The sequence below is a fragment of the Grampus griseus genome (assembly GCF_964374135.1).
Source record: "Grampus griseus genome assembly, chromosome: 1".
In the NCBI taxonomy this organism is placed as follows: Eukaryota; Metazoa; Chordata; class Mammalia; order Artiodactyla; family Delphinidae; genus Grampus; species Grampus griseus.
The window spans coordinates 81,450,888-81,470,261 of record NC_139017.1 but is presented as its reverse complement, the minus strand read 5'-3'; the positions used below and the strand labels follow the sequence as shown (position 1 = coordinate 81,470,261).

Genomic DNA, 19,374 nt, shown 5'->3' with positions numbered 1-19,374 from the left:
ACACTGGTAAATTTTCCTACTGAATTAAATAATTAAATAATCCTGGGGGTGGGCTTGTTGAATAATGCTTCATGATTACATTGAAAGGACATACAGTCCTCTTCTTGCTTTCTGATTATTTCCAAGTGCAGGACAATTTTCCTTAACAGTGAAAGTTTTTTGTTAAAACACTTCACATTAGTCTTGTTCATCAGTGTTTTGGCAGCACAATAGTCACTTCTTGAGTCACCTAACAAAGCTTTTCAGAACATAACATTTTATGTCCTCCTATGTTTTCTCTGGTAAAGCATTCTGGAATCTCGTGTAGTTTGAAAAGAGAATAAATATATTAAGTAACTATCAACATTGTAGAACAGTGTACAGTTATGTGGATGTTAAAACGTTGAGTAACTACTAAAATAATAATAATGACAACAATAATAACAATAATAGTGCAATGTGTAGCTCCCAAAAATAGAAGAAAGAAAGAAGGACCATATAAAAATGGCTTTAAGACTTCAGGAGATGGCCAGGAAGTAAAAAGAAAGAAGATGGTAAACATAAAACACAAAATAGTAGAAATGATTCTAAATATATCATTCACAATGAGTATAAGTGGGTTTAACTCACCTGTTAAAAGACAGAGACTACAAAATTGGATAGACAAATAAACCCTCCTTCCATAAACATGTCTAGAAGGTAACAAAGCTGAAAGGATGAAAACAAAGGGATTACAAGGAAAATAACAACAACAAAAAATTGACACAGCAATGTTAACATTAGACAAAATGAAAATTAAGACAAAAAGCATTAAGAGAAAAAAAGGTATTTTATCACGATAAAAGGAATGATACAATTGGTACTTTCATAAACTTTCACAAATAAAAAGAGAACTTGATAAAAACTCGAAAATGATAATCATTTTGTAAGATTTTGACACGTTTACTAAAATCTGATACATCCAGCAAAGTAAAATTTAGTAGTAATACAGACTACTTTGATAAAATTAACCAGGTTGATCTAATAGATAAAGAACCTTGCACCCAAACAAATGGAGAGTATTTTCAATACATTCAGTACACTTTTCCAAAATGACCACATACTAGGTCACAAGAAAATTCAATTTCCAAGATTTAATATCATCTATGTTCACAAAGCATTTAAATTAGTAATCAACAATAAAAAGATGGTTAAAAAATAGCAACAACCTTTGATTGAAAACTTAAAAAAAAAGAACAAATAGCTCCTTGGGTAGAGAGGACATTACAATGTCATGGAATATTTAAAACTAAAGACAATGTAAGTACCACATGACAAAACTTGTGGAATAGAGCAAAGTAGTACCTAGAGAAATGCATAGTCTTATGTATAATTATTCTTATAAAAGGAAAATTGAAAGCAAAAAGCTAAACTTTCAAGTCATGTAGGCAGTAAAAGAATTACATACTAGCAAAAATAAGTAAAGAAAGAAAATAGTTCATATATTCCATAAAATAGAAAACAAATAAAGAAAGAAAAATCACAAAATAAAAACTGGTTTCTTCAACAAATAATAAAGTAGACAAGCTTCTGGCAAGACTGATAAGAATGGGACAATAAAAATGAATAATATTCAGAATAAAAAAATGGGGCCTAAATACAGCTAGAGCATGATTTAAAAAACCCCAAGAGAACAAGATGAACAAGTTTATTCCAAAAACAACAGAAAAACTAGATAAAATAGTAACACTTCTAGAAAAAAAACTAAAAGTAATTCAAGAACAAAAAGCCATAAAGGGCTTCCCTGGTGGTGCAGTGGTTGAGAGTCCGCCTGCCGATGCAGGGGATACGGGTTCGTGCCCCAGTCCGGGAGGATCCCACATGCCGCGGAGCGGCTGGGCCTGTGAGCCATGGACGCCGAGCCTGTGCATCCGGAGCCTGTTGCTCTGCAGCGGGAGAGGCCACAACAGTGAGAGGCCCGCGTACCAAAAAAAAAAAAAAAAAAAAAAAAAGCCATAAAAATAAGTGACATAAATCTCTCTAGGTCTCTATCTCTGTAACAAAGAGGCTCCCCCTGCAAAACAAACCAAGTCCAGATGGTTTAAAGAAGAGTTTTTACTAAATACTTACAACTCATTTTACTAAGCTACTATAATCTCACAGCCAAATCCAGACAAGAACAGTAACAAGAAAATTATAGACCTATCTCACTCTCTTAGACGTAAAAGGCTAGATAAAGCATTAACTGGTTACTTCTTCTGTTCAATATTGTATTGGGTGCCGTGGCCTCAACAATGGAATACTATGCAGCTGTTAAAATCAATCTAAGGAGGTGGAGAAATGAGGCTTAAGGCAAGTGACTAGCGTCCCTAGGTCCTGCTGCATATTTCTCCATTTCCAGCCCTTCAAACTGCTGTTTATCCTTCAAACACTTTGGCAGCCATCACGTCCTGTCCCATAAATTATAATCTTTCATCTTTTGTATTTCCTTCGTACCTCATGGATATTTCTATAACCAAATGTATCTCACGGTTTTGCAAGAATTTGGTTGCCTGACCACATAGCTAGCACAGAGCAGGATGTAAAGAAATGTTGAACAGCACTCTTCTCCGAAGGATCTAGAACCCATTCCCACTTACCGCATTTAACTGATTTGTACAAAAGTACAGATTATGCTAGCAGTCACCCGGTCTCCCAACAGTCATCGCGTCCCCCGTCCCCGAAGCAGCGGCTGTGGTTTAGACGCCGCTGCCCTTCCCGTATTTCTCCATCAGAGAGGATGCCGACGGCCGAGCCCACTTCCCACTTCCTCTTTCCTCTCGCTTTAAGCGGCGCAGAAACCCATCCCTCTCAGAAAAAAATCTTTAACAGGAAGCCCAGAGGCCCTGGTACCTGGCATCCCGCCCCGGACCCGCAAGCCCGCGCGGACCCCGGGCCCCCGGCCCCCGGCCCCCGGCCCCCGACCCCCGACCCCCGACCCCGCCCGCGCAGACGCAACTCCCGCCGCCCCGCCCACGCTCCCACGCCGCGCCCGTCTCCTCGCTGGCTGGGCCGAGCTGGTGCCGGGCGCCGTGGAGCTCGCGCGCCGGGCCGGCCGGGGAGGGCCGCGCCGGAGCGGGGGCGGCGGGAGGGCGGGTCGGGGCCGGGCTCCCGCTGGCGGCTAGGCCGGGGCCGAGCGCGCGGCCGGCCATGGAGGTGGAGGAGGCGTTCCAGGCGGTAGGCGAGATGGGCATCTACCAGATGTACCTGTGCTTCCTGCTGGCGGTGTTGCTGCAGGTGAGTCCCCCGCCGCTCGTATGGCTCCCACGTCCCCGCTTCCTAGCCGCCTGGGGAGAGGCGTACCTCCCTCCCCACCCCCCAGCGCCCGGCCCGGATGCCGAGCCTCTGCAAACCCCGAGGTGTGGCGAGCCTCTCCCGCCTCCACCTTCACCCCGCGCGAGGGCGGCGCTGGGGTAGGCGCCGCGCGTTGGCCTGGGCCCCGGAAAGCCAAGGTCGCCGGCCGGCCTGTCAACCCAAGCCTCGGATCCTCGTCCCTTAGGCGCCATGCTTCTCTCACCTCTAGTGGGGAGGGACTGCGTGGGGGGTACTTAAGCCAGCGAGCTGGTTAGTAAGAGATGAAAAATCCAGTTGTTACCTGGAATACGCTGTGAATAGGAAGGGAATTTTTAACCTGTGGCGCTGTCACTTTGGAATCTGGAACACAGAGAGGGAGGGCCCTGATCACCCGCTGACAGAAGGGCTGATTTAGAGGGCCTCCTTCAGCTGTGGTATCTACTTACCATCTTTTCCTGGATTTGAGGGGACTTCCTATCCAGGAGCTTTCAATGCATAGGGTTTATTTCTTTCTGGTTTAAGTTCTGCTGGGTCATTCTGCCCAGAGTCCCCTTGGGTTGAGACTTTTTAAAGTCCATAGTGCCATCTACAACGTGTGGTGTAAAATGGAATCACTTCTTCATTGTACAGAATTCTCAGAGACTGCTTTTTTGGTTTTCTCCAGATTTTAACCATTTTGACTTATTTAAAAAGGGATTGTTCGTAGAAAACAATTACTTTGAACAGTATACAGGACTGATGGAGACTGGCTATGTCACAACATCAGACAGTACAGTCAGTATCTGCTGTATGGCTGGTCTCTGTAGACACCCGTTGCTGTCCTCGCTGAGGGTGCCTTGTGTCTTGAGTTAGTCCACTCCTCTGGCCCTTAGGAATCACACGTCTCTTCACTGAATCGGTGTCCATAAGCATAGTAATCAGCGCCACTTTGGGCTGGGGCGCTATAGCTGTTATCATAGGAATCATAACGCTGTTCCTTATAAGCAGTGCCATGTCCATCGTCATAGTCATAATCTCCACAGGTCTCTCGTGTTGGGGGCGGTGGTGGAGGTCTGTACCCAGTTGGGGGGACTCCTCTTGCTCTGAGGTGAGAAGTCCTCTTCCCCGACTCACTGGCCCTCGGGTGGAAAGGACTCCCCTGGCAGTCGGTGTCCCTCGCAGTACCCCGACTCCCACTGGCTGGGCTGTGACTCCTCCCCTTCCCCTGGTTATTGCTGGGGTTGGTACCCCTCTTGTACGCAAGGTAACAACTGGTACATCTGCATTTTCTGGACCACCATTCAAATATGTTAATTCCTGGAGCTGTGCTTGCCTGATTTCATCATTATACTCAGGAATGAGGAACTTTTTGATTTCCTCCAGAGCATGTCCCATCCGGGCATAGGCTTCTGCTGGGGGGCGGGGCAAACACTTCTTTCAGAACACGGAGATCATCACTGAGGTGGAAGTACCTTGCTTCTCCACTTTTCCTCAACTCTTCTTCTTTTGCCTTGTCTCTCATGGAGCCAAGGATGGACATTTTTGTCAAGGTTTCTTCTTGTAAACGCTTCACAGAATTGCCACGTGGCCCCAAAAGTTTTCCCACAAAGTTGAACTTAGGGAACTGTTTTACAGGAGTTAAAACTTTCTGTCCCAGCCTAAAAATGTAGGTTCCATATGCTCAAGGTCACTACAAATACACTTCGCCACGCAAGTTCCTCCTCCTTTGCCAGCTTAAATGGCCCATTTGATGTCAATTACTTCTTTTATTCTAAAGGCATTTTGTTCACAGATCCTTTATTAGTATGCCAGTCGGCCATTTTACTTATTCTTTCATTCAACGTATACTTAATGAGTGCCTACTGTGTGCTTATCAGGGGCTATAATGTCAGATAAATCAAAGCCCCTTTCCTGTGAAGTTTACATTCTCGTGGGGGTGGGATGAAGCAGGCAGGCAGTTAAATAATTACAATTAACATGTGATGATAGTTATTCTGAGGGAAGGACAGGGTGATCGTGGGTATAAGCACCAGTCCACCAGTTGCTTAAACCTTGCATAAATCAGCTGCTCAACAGGAAGACTGGGAGGGTTGGAGGTGAGGGTTGACTAAGCGATTCTGTTTTCCATTAAAATGTTTGAAAGTTCAGTTGATTTCATAACCAGCCAGAAGAACCATTTAAATGATGCACTGACAGATGAAGTCAGTTCTTTCTCTAGCAAAACAAGTTCTCAGTTCACAAATATGTGATATTCTGAGGTTCCTTTAAGAGTGTTTTAGCTTTAAATGCACTTTCCTGTGGGGAAAAAGTATTTGTGCTAAATCACAAAAGAGTATTTAATGCAGAGAGAATAGAATTGTGATCATGATGTCTGACATTCATTTATATTTTCTCTTTGAGAAAATTTTTTTCCTATTCTAACCAAGAGTTTCAGGAACATAACTCCCTCTCTGAGTAATCTCACCTACACTCTATCTCCTGTATCATTATGTTCTCACCTGCCTAGCCAGGTATCCACTGACCTTGAATAAGTTTGTCTTGAGTGGAGTGTGGCACTAAAAAGGCCACCGTTCTGGGTTCGGGACCTGTTAAATTTCCATCATTTACTTTTTGTTATGGTTGACCCAGTTGGTTAGACCCAGTTGGTACCAAAGAGGTCTAAGCCCATGACCATGACTGTTCACTGAACCCTGCCTGATGTGTGGTCAGTATTCACCATAGAAGAACTAGCTCTTAGAGTGTTGGGGATGAGTGACTGACTTTACTTGTAGGTGTGGGCTGAGGAGGTGCCCTGTAGCTGTGCGGATCCCAAAAGAGTATAGATGCCCAGGTCCAAGCAGAAGTGAATTCTTCACAGCTGTTACCCGTTTGTGAGGACTTAACTACCCCATTGAGATACATAATCCACATGGTCCTATGGTCACCCAAAGCTCTCCCCAAAGGCTGCTCTATCAAGTCTGTTGTTGGAGATGATTTAGACTAGGGGAGCTGGCCTGCAGAGTGCGAGTACTAGAGGGTCCCCGTCACACAGTTGTAACACGGTGCTTTCTTCATTCTTCTGGGGGTTGCTTCCTCTAACAGGAAGAAGTAAGAAGCCTTTTTCAGAGTTGGTTGGCTTGAATGGAAGGAGCTTGATGTTTGCTTTTTAAAACCAAAGCACTTGTCTACCAGTGTCCAGTGAGTGTACAGACCAATGGTATAGCAGCCCTGCCAGAGAGGGGGAGTCCTGCACATTGTAGATGGGACTGCCAGGGAGAGGGACCACCAGGGAGAGGGGACTGCCTCAGCAGGAGCCTTATCTACATCTGTGGTTTGGTGATGACCAACTCCAGCTGAGAAACACAAAACTAGAGGGACAGAGATGGAAACCGTACAGATTCTTTTGTTTTCTTCCTTCTAGGATCATTATTATTTTTAAAATGATGTTAACTCCCTTTACTTCAAACACATCCAAGTTCAAACTAAGAGGACAAGACCACATTACAAACCAACTGTAAAGGTCTTTAGGTTAACTTTTCTTGGATTATAGATATCATCAGGTAGCTCCTCAAACGTCTCAATATCGTTTCCTTTGCCTAGGAGACCTACCTTCACTTGCCTTGCAAACACAATCTTTGGAATCTCCATAGTGGTCAACTTTCAGATATGTACAGAATAAATGCAGATTTTGTACATTTCTCGTCAGCATGATAAGATGCAAGTGACCTGATAATAGTGATACTTGGTTTTACAGTACCTAAGAAGAAAGCTAGAGGAGAAAAATTGCCTTCTGTAAAATTGGTTGTCCTATGAACAAGCAATAAGATTTATAATTTTGCAGTTAGAAAAAGTCTTACCCACTCAAATATACATGCCCTCCTTTGGGTAAGAGTTATTTGTGGTATTTAAATATGAATAATTCTATTTACTTTATTACCATTTCTATTTTCCAATTGTGATTCAAAGTTGACGCCATTATCACTATTTTGTGTTTGTGTTTGTGTGTGCTTATTTGCCAGACTGTTTGGAGGAAGGTTTGAATACAATTCTTTGTTTCTTGATCCGTTTAGACATAAAGTGGAAATGGATCCTACTTCCTTGCTCTAAGTCAGAGACTCCAGCTCCTTCGTTTTCCTCAGGATCATGAATCATATGCTGTGGTATAATTTGCACAGAATTTAAAGCGTCCATTAACCAACAGGAACATGTAACCTGTAATAAACATTCGTTTCACCAGCAGAATTGTGATGCTGCTGTGAATCTCATCTTGAGATGCAGTACTCTGGTATTTCGGAATGCATTATTATTATGTAAACTCTTAATAAACCCAACCTTACTTTTCAGATCCTTGAACTACCAGTGCATTCATATCATCTACGCAATAAATATCTTTTAACGGTGTTTTAGAAAGTGGAATGACTGAACAGGTATTTTGCAGAAGAGGGAACTATAATAGTCAACACATGAAAAGATGTTTACCTTCAGTGGTCATCTGGGACAGGCATATAAAAATGACTATGAAATATCATTTCACACTTATTAGAATAGCAAACATTAAATAGTCTAACAGTACAAGTGTGATGAAAATGAGTAGAAAGTACCCCATTTACAGAACAATTTGGCATTGTCTAGTAAAATTACAACCAGCATTGGACTCCTAGGTGTATGTACGACAGTATCGCTTGTGCATAAGCAGATATGTATAGGATGTTTTTTGCAGCACTGTTTGTAATGACAAAATTTAGTAACCACCTAAATGACTCTCAAAAAGGGACTGGGGACTTCCCTGGTGGTCAGGTGGTTAAGACTCTGCCTTCCAATGCAGGGGGTGGGAGTTTGATCCCTGGTCAGGGAGCTAAGATCCCACATGCCTCTCTGCCAAAAAACCAAAACGTAAAACAGAAGCAATATTGTAACAAATTCAATAAAGACTTTAGAAATGGTCCACATCAAAAAAAAAATCTTTAAAAAAAAAGGACTAGATAATTAAAATCTGACATAAATTTTATAGAATATAACAGTTAAAATGAACAAACTAGGTCTACACACAGCCACATGGATGAATCTCTTTTTTTTAAATAAATTTATATATTTATTATTTATTTTTGGCTGTGTTGGGTCTTCGTTGCTGCACATGGGCTTTCTCTAGTTGCGGCGAGCGGGGGCTACTCTTCATTGCGGTGCGCGGGCTTCTCACTGCGGTGGCTCCTCTTGTTGTGGAGCACGGGCTCTAGGCACACAGGCTTCCTCAGTTGCAGCACACAGGCTCAGTAGTTGTGGCTCGCGGGCTCTAGAGCGCAGGCTCAGTAGTTATGGCACACGGGCTTAGTTGCTCTGTGGCATGTGGGATCTTCCCAGATCAGGGCCCGAATCCGTGTTCCCCGCACTGGCAGGCAGATTCTTGTAGATCAAGAGGAAGATACATCTCTACCCTCTTCCCAGGTATATCCTCTCACTTTGTTCTTGATTCCGTATTTCTCTATATCAGTTATTTCTGATCTTCTATCTTTCTGCATTTTCTGACCTCCCAAGGAGTGGCCCGCATGGTAGATTTAGGTGGTCTATGGAAATGTTATTAAATAACATTAACTCATAAAGTGAGAGGGTTATTCCCTTTTCAGTTCTTCTTTAATCCTTTTGTTTATCTAAGAAGAATGTCTCATTTGGTGCTAGTATTTCTCAAAACATTTGCAAATATTTCTGTTTTAACAAAGGGAATGAACCAGAATTAAGGAAAGTTCAGACTTTGGTGGAAAACATTACCTAGTTAGACTTGAATAACATTATTATGTTTTTATTGTACTTACTATTCATTTTCTTTTCAAACTTTTTAAAGTTATTAAGCATTTCAGATGAAATACATAGAATAATGTCACAGACACACATGTACCTACTTCTAGGTTTAACAAATGCTGACATTTTGCCATGTTTGTTTAAGGTTGTGTCAGCATAGTTCAACCAGAGAAACAGGAGGCAGAACTTCTAGGCTGGAGATGTATGTGTTTGTATATATATGTGTATCTGTATCTGTATATATGTACGTGATTATATATGTAATCAGCGAATAATTTATTATGAGGATTTGACCATATATAATTGTGGGAGCTAGTTCGGCAGTCCCTGTAAGGCTGTTTTCTCTGTGTCTGTTGTTGGAGCTTGAAGTCTGCAGGGAAGGCAGCCTGGAACACATCAGGATTGACTGGAATCTGTGTCATTCTCACTGCCTGCAACCTTGATGAAGCACATCTGTTTCATCATGGAACTAAACACACACTTGGCCCAGGAGTCAGAGCAGCCAAAGGAGGATCCCGGGGAGTGTAGATCAGTAGCAGGTCCAGCTGCTGTGTTGCAGCGACAAGGTGAGGGAGCAGAAACATGACGGTGGATGTGAGGCACAAAATCACTGGCCCCAAAACCTGCCCGAAAATCTCTCTTGTGCCCCACCTTAAATAAAAATGTGCCAGCTAACACTAGTACTGTAGAAGAACATTGTATTTGTTTTAATTTTATTTATTTATTTATTTTTGGCTGCATTGGGTCTTCATTGCTGCGTGCGGGCTTTCTCTAGTTGCGGTGAGCCGGGGCTACTCTTCCTTGTGCGCGGGCTTCTCATTGCGGTGGATTTTCTTGTTGCAGAGCATGGGCTCCAGGCGAGCGTGGGCTTCAGTAGTTGTGGCTCATGGGCTCAGTAGTTGTGGCTCTCGGGCTCTAGAGCACAGGCTCAGTAGTTGTGGCTCACAGGCTCTAGAGCGCAGGCTCAGTAGCTGTGGCTCACGGGCTTAGTTGCTCCGCAGCATGTGGGATCTTACCGGACCAGGGCTCGAACCCATGTCCCCTGCATTGACAGGCAGATTCCTAACCAGTGAGCCACCAGGGAAGCCCCAGAACATTGTATTTTTATAGTTCCGTCTGGCTGGTTATATTTGTATTGATATACAATTTTATTTCTCTGTAAATTTACAAGTTAAAAAATTTGAGTCCATTTAAAAGAAGGCCATTAAGTAAATAGTAGAAAACAAATGGGCACGTAACACTCTTGCAGGGGGTACTCACATGACTGAAGTTTGGGAAAAGCTGAGCCTGTCCAGTAATACTTCTTCAAAGAACACTAAAGATAGGTTCTTTACTCTCATGACTCTGATCAGGCTCTTTCTTTGGCCTAAGAATTCCTTCCTTGATTTTTGTTTTGATTAAACCCCTAGCAGTCTTTCACTGCCTAGCTCAGGTGTCACATTTGCAACCTTTTCCTTATTCCCCGAGTTGGAATTCACATCTGCTTTCTTTGTTGTCTCATTAACTTCATTTCTACTCTGGCTAATAGAGCATTTGTCCAAATCTGCCTTGTATTTATAGCTCTGGACATATTGTCCTCACTTGAATGTATGTGCCTAAGAAGGAAACAACTGTTTCTTACCCATCATTGTTATCACCTGAGGCTCAGAATACACTGTGTTGCAAAGTGTTGGCACTCACTAAAATTTTTTAAAAATTAAACTGAAATAACAGAAGGAAGGTGGTCAGGTGGTGGCATTCCCATTTTATTTGGGAGATTGAGAGGGAAACTGATGCGGGTCAAATAATGTGTCCAAGGTCTTAATTAGTGGTTGGAACCAAGATTAGGTCCCATAATTACTGGTTTTTAATCCATCATCATTTTCTTTGCCACACGCTTATGCAAGGAATTAGTTAACCAAATATATTATAGCCTGTTATGTACACAGTAGCGTGTTGGGTTTCTTGAAAGGACATAGAAGTAGAAATTAGGGTTTTCTTTTCTTCAGGAGATGGCAAATCATTAGAAGAGAAAAAATTATATCTATACTGTTAAATAATGATACAAAGTAATATTTCCCTAGTAAATAATACAGCCACTGAATGCTTTAGACATTAAGAAAGAGACATCAGCATGGTCTAGAGTGGTTTGTTGAAACTTCAGAAAGAGGGTTGAGCTTGAGCTGAACTTTGAAGCTTGGGTTAAGAGAGAAGTGGGTAGGCCGTTTCAGGTGGAGAAACATAACATTGGAGAAAGTATAGAAGAGGGAATAACCTAGACCCTTGTTACACGAAGTGTGGCCCAGACCATCAGCCTTGACCTCACCAGAGCTTGTTAGAAAAGCAGGATCTCAGGTCTCATCCCGGCCTGCAGAGTCACACTCTGAACGTTAAAATTGGGAGGCGCTGATAGATGCTATTTGGATGGTGCTATGCGATTTACTGTGTGATGTTGGCTAAAGAAAAATCCCTTTGACCTTCAGATTAGGTTAGTTAGATATGAATGAACTAGATAAAGATGTACTGCCAGTGTCCAGTCTTACTGGAAGAAAACGTGAAGTTTAGAAAGGTTTTGATTTGCTGGAAGTTTACTAGAGCTGGGATTCAGACTCAGGTGTACAGATCCCATATGCTTTTCACAGCACACAATGAAAAGTCCTGTTTGGGGAACTGAACAGGCTAGTACAGAAAGCCTGGATGCAGATAAGGTAGCCATCGGGTCATGTGGTAGACACCTGGGTGCTAGGACAGCTATCATTTATCCATTAGTATGTTTTGACCAGAAGAGTTTCACGAAGAATGTCTCAGGGAGACTGATCTGGTGGCATCATGTGGATAAATCAGAGTCAGGGAAGAAATGGGACTTAGAGGCATCTGTTATTCAGGGCGTAATTAAATTTTTTAAACACAAGAAATAGTATCAGTAAGTCACTCCACAGATATTTATTGAATACCCACTTTGTGCTGGGCCCTGGACATTGGGTGCTGCCTTCGTGATGTGGTCATACTCATGTAATGCTTTTGATTGAGTCAATTAGATAACTGAGTGATGACAACAATGAAATCATCTTTGATCCCTCCCCCCAACTTTTTCTCTGAAAAAAGCTCTGGCCCCAAAGTTAGGTGGCTCCCAGTCTCATCCTGGCTTTGCCATTAGTGTTTTACGTTCCCTTGAACGTTCATTTAATCACTCTGTGGCTCATCTTTCCCACTTACAACATAAACATCATATTTACCATGACTTCACCAGCACAAGATATTGTGATGAGATAATTTATGGGAGACATTTTTGGTTTCCTGAGTATTATAAAGGCTTATAATGCTGTTAGTGTAAAATTACTTTTAAAGCATTCACTTTTGAAACTTTAAAAATTTCAATCCCCCAGTGCATCTTAGTCACTTTTCTAATTATAATTACATTGAAGGGGAAAAATCAGTCCTGCCATCTGTGGCACTCGTTCTCCTTCCCTGGAGGTAGCACTAGAGAAGATAATGATTTATTTGAGATGTTGGTGGTCCCACCCCGAAGGAGAATGGATGGCGGTTTCTCATTGTGGCTTTAAGACCCATCTGCTGATGGGTGCAATTCTCTAGACAAGGCTACGTAGTGAATGTGTGCACAGAGTCACAGCAGAGGGAAGAGAGGGAGAGTGTTTGTACTCTGGGGGAAGAAGCAAGATGAGAGCTCCGTGACATTGTCGCAGACGCAAACCGAGGAAAACCGCTCCATGTGCCTTGTATAGGTGGTGCATCCCCTGGACTAGCTAAGGGCTAAACCATCTTCGACTTCATAGGACCATGTGACCCATGTATGTGGCTCTGGTGTAAAGTACCTAACAGTAATCTGTATGCAGAGTTTAAGCATCTCCTCTTTTACCTAATCCTCATGATGTCCCTTTCACCTTTCATAGTTAGCATGTATTATAGGTACCTGCCTACTCTCTCTTTTACCTTTAGCAAAACCAGGCATGGCCATTTGTGTCAAAGACAGAAAGGCTGACGCCATGTTATGGAGGCTGGCACAGCAAGGAAGAGCTGCATGTTTCCGACCCCTCTGGTGACACAAAGCCATGGCCCTGTGTATTCTGTGAGGTCCCTGTGTGTGTGTGTGTGTGTGTGTGTGTGTGTGTGTGTGTGCGTGCGCTCACATGGGGTGGGTAATGGAAACATTGTGAGGGGTAGGAAGAGAGCAGAGAAAGTGAGAACGGAGGAAAGTGCTTCTTCAACCTACTGACTGCTAAGGATAATACTGATTAATACAGATAATACTGATTAGCTAGGTTTCACTGCTCCCTGCGTTATAAATAAGGGTATATATCAGCACCACCTCTTTGTTTTTTAACTTTTTTTCTGTACGTTGTAGTTTCTTCCAAGATTGGTAGCCTCCACAATGAAATACACCTCAGATTAGAGGACCCTTTGGAGCACTTCCTGTTTTACACACAACATTGCTTATTCTAGAATAATACAGATAAAAATAAGATGCATTAACATATTTTCACCAAGCACTTAGAATGGTATCTGGAATATAGTTAGCATTAGAGAAGTGTTTGCTGTTATTATTAGTATTCTGTTATGGTCATTCATTCATCCATGGACTTGTTGAATGTGTGGTATCATCTATCTAGGCCCTGAGTTATTTGCTTTGGGAGCCTAAAGGTGAATCAGACACAGATCCTGCCCTCAGAGAGGGTAGATTTCAATAGAAAAAATAAGACAAGCAGATACATATAGTGCAGTGAAGAAAATGATATGGGTTCTAAGAAAGGTCTAAATGGAACTTTTGGAGGTGAGCAGAAGCAGGAGAGGGCTTCTGGAGGGGTTGGAGGGAAGGCAAGGTGGTAGGAGGTGGCAAGGAGGAGGGGGCATCTGAGTTACATCTTGGAGGATGGGAAAGGTTCAGACATTCACAGCAGAAAAAGTGCTTTGTAGGTGAAGTGAATGGTACGAACAGAAGCAGAAAAGAGCATGCTTAGAGAAAAAAATATAACTAGTTAGGTTTGCCAGATTGAAGGCTGTGCGTTTACTGGAACATGTGTTTTGCATCATCTCCTGAGTTCCCTTTTCCCCATTTTTTGTTTTTCATTTCTTTACCCATGAATTAAATTTCAGCAGATTGTAATCAGGAAGGGCAGTTACTAAAATGGGTGCAAGTGGCTTTGTAATTATAGCTAAATGTGTAATCTACCTCTTCTTGTAATTATTAAGGTTTTCATTTTTGTAAGCTGATTGCCTCCTGTCCTGAAAACTTCCTTAATAGTATGCAAATAGGGGCCAGGAAGCAATATAAACCGAGAAACGTGTTTTCCTTTGCGTTTTACCGTAAATCACACGCGCAGACTGACCTGTGGCAGCTTTGTGCATCTCCAGAGGCCCACAGTCATCCGACTCACAATAGATTGGGGCTGCCTTACAGCCTTGCAGCCTTGGCAGAGAGGGGAAGAATCACATCTTGGGTTTTACATTAGCTGTTATGACACACACAACGTCATGACTTCTTTTCTCTTTCCTTGTCAGTAATTCCATCATCTACTTGTGATAAATTACTCTTCTTTTGGTGCTTTAGCTTATCCCCTTAACAGCTGAACATGGCCCTCCAGAAGGGTGTGGAAGGGGCTGGGAGTTCCCTGACAGTGGAGATAATGCTGTGGGCAGGTCTCTCCATCCTTTCATGCAGCAGTCAACTCGTCCATCCAGTGGGAGTGTTACCACATGCTGTACCGAAATCACATGCTTTGTGTTTTTTAGACACTTACTCTGTTTAAAGCTATTTTAAGACATTAAGTTCTAAGTTAATAGTGATAATTTTTTTTAATTAAAAAATTTTTTGAATAGCGATTGCTTCAAATAAGATTGTCTCACTATGGAACAGACTATTTCTGTGTTTTCCTAATAAATTTTAAGCTTGAAACAATCATCCAAGGAGAGTTATATAAATGGATCTATAGCATTAAAACTCTGTACAGGGCTCAACACCTTGTAAACCCAATTGTGAATTGCCAGAAAGCCCAAAACAGTCAGTGACAAATGTCGTATGTGCTCAATAAATATTCCTTGAATGAATGAATGAAATAATTTTTTCTTTAGGGGGAAACTATGTTTAGACTAAACAATGATTACTACAGCTAAAGGTTATAAAGTGGGTACCTATCCCTGGGATTTTGAATTTTTTACATCTTATAAGTTGTATACTATACTTTAGTACCTACTCAAGTGCATATAATGCTTCCCTGATTATAATAGAGCATCTGTCCTCCCCGTGTATGTGCGTGCGTGTGTGTGTGTGTGTGTATACAAACACATACTTTTTTGGAAACATTTAACTATGCCACAACATGTTTTCTTGTTTAGATCGTGAATTCAAGACCAAGATACTCCTGGGCCCTGGTGACTGCTTATCTGAACTGAGGTGTAGTGGTCAGGAGAAAAGAGCTGGAATGTTAGTCTTCTAAATCAGAGCTAGTAATATCACCCCCTCCCCAGCTCCCTGCCACTGCGGAACCATTTATGTGCCGTGTCCTCAGCATCAGATGTATCTCAAATGTAGAAGAAAACCCTCGGAGGAAGTAGAAGGTGCTTTACAGATGGGATTGCTGATGGCTCCATTAGTAGTAGATCAGGAAGCTTCCTTCTGTTTTTTTCCTTTGTTTCTGAAGCGTCTCGTTTCTGTAGCTCCTACAGACATAAAAGCGAGACCTGCTCTTTCAAGGTTTGTGAGCTTACTAGTTGTGTTTCCTCTTTTCAGCTCTACGTGGCCACGGAGGCCATCCTCATTGCGCTGGTCGGGGCCACACCGTCGTACCACTGGGACCTGGCGGAGCTCCTGCCGAACCAGAGCCACAGCAACCGGTCGGCTGGTGAGGACCAGGCGCTTGGGGCCTGGCTCCTGACGGCCAACGGCAGCGAGATGCACAAGCACGTGCACTTCAGCAGCAGTTTCACCTCCATCGCCTCCGAGGTAATGGCAGGAGCAGGGGACAGGCCCTTCTGACCACTGAATGAGCCCCCTGGAGCCATTGTTTGGTCTTGTTGTTTTAAATCTCAGCTCACCTTCCAATCACTTTCTAGTAAATTTGAGAGTTAAAGGAGAATATCCTAGGGAAATACATTGTTCTTCCTTCTTACTGCAAATGGGAGAAGCATGAGTCCTACCAAACTAGTTATAGATGAAGTAAGACATAAACTCTAGAAGAGCCCCATTTTGATTAGAGTATCCTTTTAAAAAGTGAATTAGGGCTTCCCTGGTGGCGCAGTGGTTGAGAGTCTGCCTGCCGATGCAGGGGACGCGGGTTCGTGCCCCGGTCCGGGAGGATCCCACATGCCGCGGAGCGGCTGGGCCCGTGAGCCATGGCCGCTGAGTCTGCGCGTCCGGAGCCTGTGCTCTGCAACGGGAGAGGCCACAGCAGTGAGAGGCACGCGTACCGCAAAAAAAAAAAAAAAAAAAAAAGTGAATTAAAACTTTCATGTCTTTTTCTTTTTTTTTAAATTAATTAATTATTTATTCATTAATTTTTGGCTGCGTTGGGTTTTCGTTGCTGCATGCGGGCTTTCTCTAGTTGCCGCAAGTGGGGGCTACTCTTCATTGTGGTGGCTTCTCTTGCTGTGGATCACGGGTTCTAGGTGTGCAGGCTTCAGTAGTTGTGGCATGCAGGCTCAGTAGTTGTGGCTCACGGGCTCTAGATTGCAGGCTCAGTAGTTGTGGCGCACGGGCTTATTTGCTCCGTGGTGTGTGGGATCTTCCCAGACCAGGGCTTGAACCTGTGTCCCCCGCATTAGCAGGCGGATTCTTAACCACTGGCCACCAGGGAAGTCCCCATGTCTTTTTCTTATATCCCCCAAAATTAACAAAGTAAAGAGAGGGAAATGTAATGGCTCATCTATAACATCCACAGTTGATGTTTAAGTCCAGTCCTGTGTGTAGACTGCATGGGGCACCTTGACTGTACAACATAAAATACAAATGGTACTGCCCAGTGTGGGCAGAAAGCCTTACCTTCAAGGGGACTTTCCTGGCCAAGAAGGTTCTGGTAAGGAGAGCACCGTCTGGGCCAGCGAGTTATATAAACTGAGGATAGATAGTCTGGTTAAGAGAAACCCTGGGATAAGAGGTGCAGGGCCCAAGCACAGCTGGAAAGCACAGGTCCTGGTTGTTAAAGTGTTGAAATACTGTGTGTCCTTTGCCTGCTCTCCACAAGCTATCCATTTGCACACTGACACCCTAGCCCAGTGGCATTTTCATGACAATGATCCAGTCCTGTCATCCCTCACCCAAAAACCTCCAGTGGTTCTCCCACCACACCCAGAAAACAGTGAAACCCTACATGTTACATTCAAAGCCCTTCACCCTCCCCAGCTTGGTCCTGGGTGTACTTTCCAGACCCATTCTACACTTCTCTCTGCCTCCCCTGCTTCCCACTTGTGCCCTGAGCCCTCAGCCCATACCCGTTACCTGCGTCAGGATGGCCCCAAACACTCACCCTCGCCTCTGCCTGGTGAAATCCTAACCTACCCTCTACTGCTCACTTGACCATTATCTTCCCTGAGAAGTCTTTCCTGACCCACTCCCCAGAAGAAGTAAATACACTTTTGTTTCTGCTCCAGCAACAGTTTGTTTGCACTTATGTGACACACTGTAGTTTGTGGTTCAGCTCTATTTTTTTAAGTCCTTTGAGGTCAGGAATCATATTTTGGTCGTCTTTGTATTTCCATGGCTTTCTGGCCACCACCACAATAACTACCATCACAAGCATCACCACTACTCAGCTATAAAAATAATAAATAGCATTGTGGAATGATGACTATATGCCAGACATTGTAATATTTTACAGCCCTTATTTCATTTAATCCTCAAAATAATTTTATGAGGTAGGCACTATTTTCTGCATTTTATAGATGAAGAAATTGAGACTTCTTGAGGTCAGCTAATAAGGGCAGAGCTAGGATTTGAACCCAAATTTGTCTTAAGTCAGAAGCCTGTGCTCTTATTATTGTACTTTTTAGGGACCTATCCCATCTAAATTGGTATGCACATCTCTTAGTTCTTTTTTTTTTTTTTTTTGGTGATACGCGGGCCTCCCACTGCTGTGACCTCTCCCGTTGCAGAGCACAGGCTCCAGACGCGCAGGCTCAGCGGCCATGGCTCACGGGCCCAGCCGCTTCGCGGCATGTGGGATCCTCCCGGACCGGGGCACGAACCTGTGTCACCTGCATCGGCAGGCGGACTCTCAACCACTGCGCCACCAGGGAAGCCCTCTTAGTTCTTTTTGATAGCTTAACAAAAGCCAAAGAACTTTAAAAGTTATTTTATTTGGAAATAATTTCAAACTGACAGAAATTTCAAGAATAGTTCAAAGAATACCCTTATATCCTTTAGTTTCATCTGTTGGTAGTATTTTTCCTCACTGGTGTTACTGTTCTTCTCAATTTTTTAAAGCCATTTGAAAGTTGCACATACTGCTGTTCTTTTATACCCAAATACTTCAGTGTGTATTTCCTAAAAATAAGAACATTCTCTTACATAAACACAGTACAATTATCAACTTCAAGAAATTTAACATTGATGCTGCAGTTTTATCAGATCTACTATCCACACCCAGTTTTGCCACTTGACCCAGTAATGTCCTTGATAGCGGTGGTTTTCCCCTCTTGCATTGAATTCAGTTTAGGATCACACATTGCATATAGTTGTCATGGCTTTTTAGTATCTTTTCACCTTCAGCCTTTCTGTTTCTTTTATGATATTATACTTTTGAAGAATGTATAATCTCTCCCTTTTTAAAAATAACAGTGTTCTCCATTTTGGGTCTGTCTGATGATTCCTCATTCAGGTTATGCATCCACAGTCAGACTAGTACACAAGTAATGTTGTGTCCTTGGAGGATCACACAGGAGACACACAATATTCATCTGCCCTTTTTGGGTGATGTTAATTTGACCATCCAGGTATTGCCTGATTTCTCCCCTGTATAGTTTTTTTTTCCTTTTCATTTCAAGAAATAAGTAATCTGTGTGGAGTCGAGTCACTTTAAGATTATGCTAAATTACTATTCCTTATCAGAAACCCCTCCCTCCAATTTAGCATCCTTTGATGATTTTTTCATAAACCAAGCTAGACTATGATGGTTACAAAATGATGAATTCTTAACTCTAGTGCTTCCTCTACATTTGCCAGTTGGGCTTTTTTATTTTAATTTAGGTATAATTGACATATAACATTATAGTAGTTTCAGTTGTACAACATAATGATTTGCTATTTCTATCACTGAAAAAATCACCATAACAAGTCTAGTTAACATTCCTCACCATACGTGGTTACAAAATTTTGTTTTCCTTCTGATGAGAACTTTTAAGATC

General features: G+C 42.7%; 1 protein-coding gene and 1 pseudogene across 3 annotated transcripts in view; one reads left to right on the top strand and one right to left on the bottom strand.

The window, feature by feature from the left end:
- The first annotated feature begins 3,109 nt into the window (after positions 1 to 3,109).
- The window catches only part of SLC22A15 (solute carrier family 22 member 15), a 79,544-nt gene continuing 63,279 nt past the window's right edge, over positions 3,110 to 19,374 (top strand). For both annotated transcript variants that reach the window (XR_014298198.1, XM_082677244.1), the window contains exons 1-2: positions 3,110 to 3,234; positions 15,767 to 15,979. Coding sequence is in view for 1 of the 2 variants with exons in the window: in XM_082677244.1 (XP_082533370.1) it covers positions 3,148 to 3,234; positions 15,767 to 15,979 (300 nt within the window). In the remaining variant the exon portion in view is untranslated. The remainder of the gene's footprint in view (positions 3,235 to 15,766; positions 15,980 to 19,374) is intronic.
- LOC309828748 (KH domain-containing, RNA-binding, signal transduction-associated protein 3-like) lies at positions 4,067 to 6,897 on the bottom strand (annotated as a pseudogene). Its single transcript has 2 exons — positions 6,755 to 6,897; positions 4,067 to 4,928 (listed from the first exon to the last, which is right to left on the bottom strand). The product of its transcript is annotated as a KH domain-containing, RNA-binding, signal transduction-associated protein 3-like (transcript).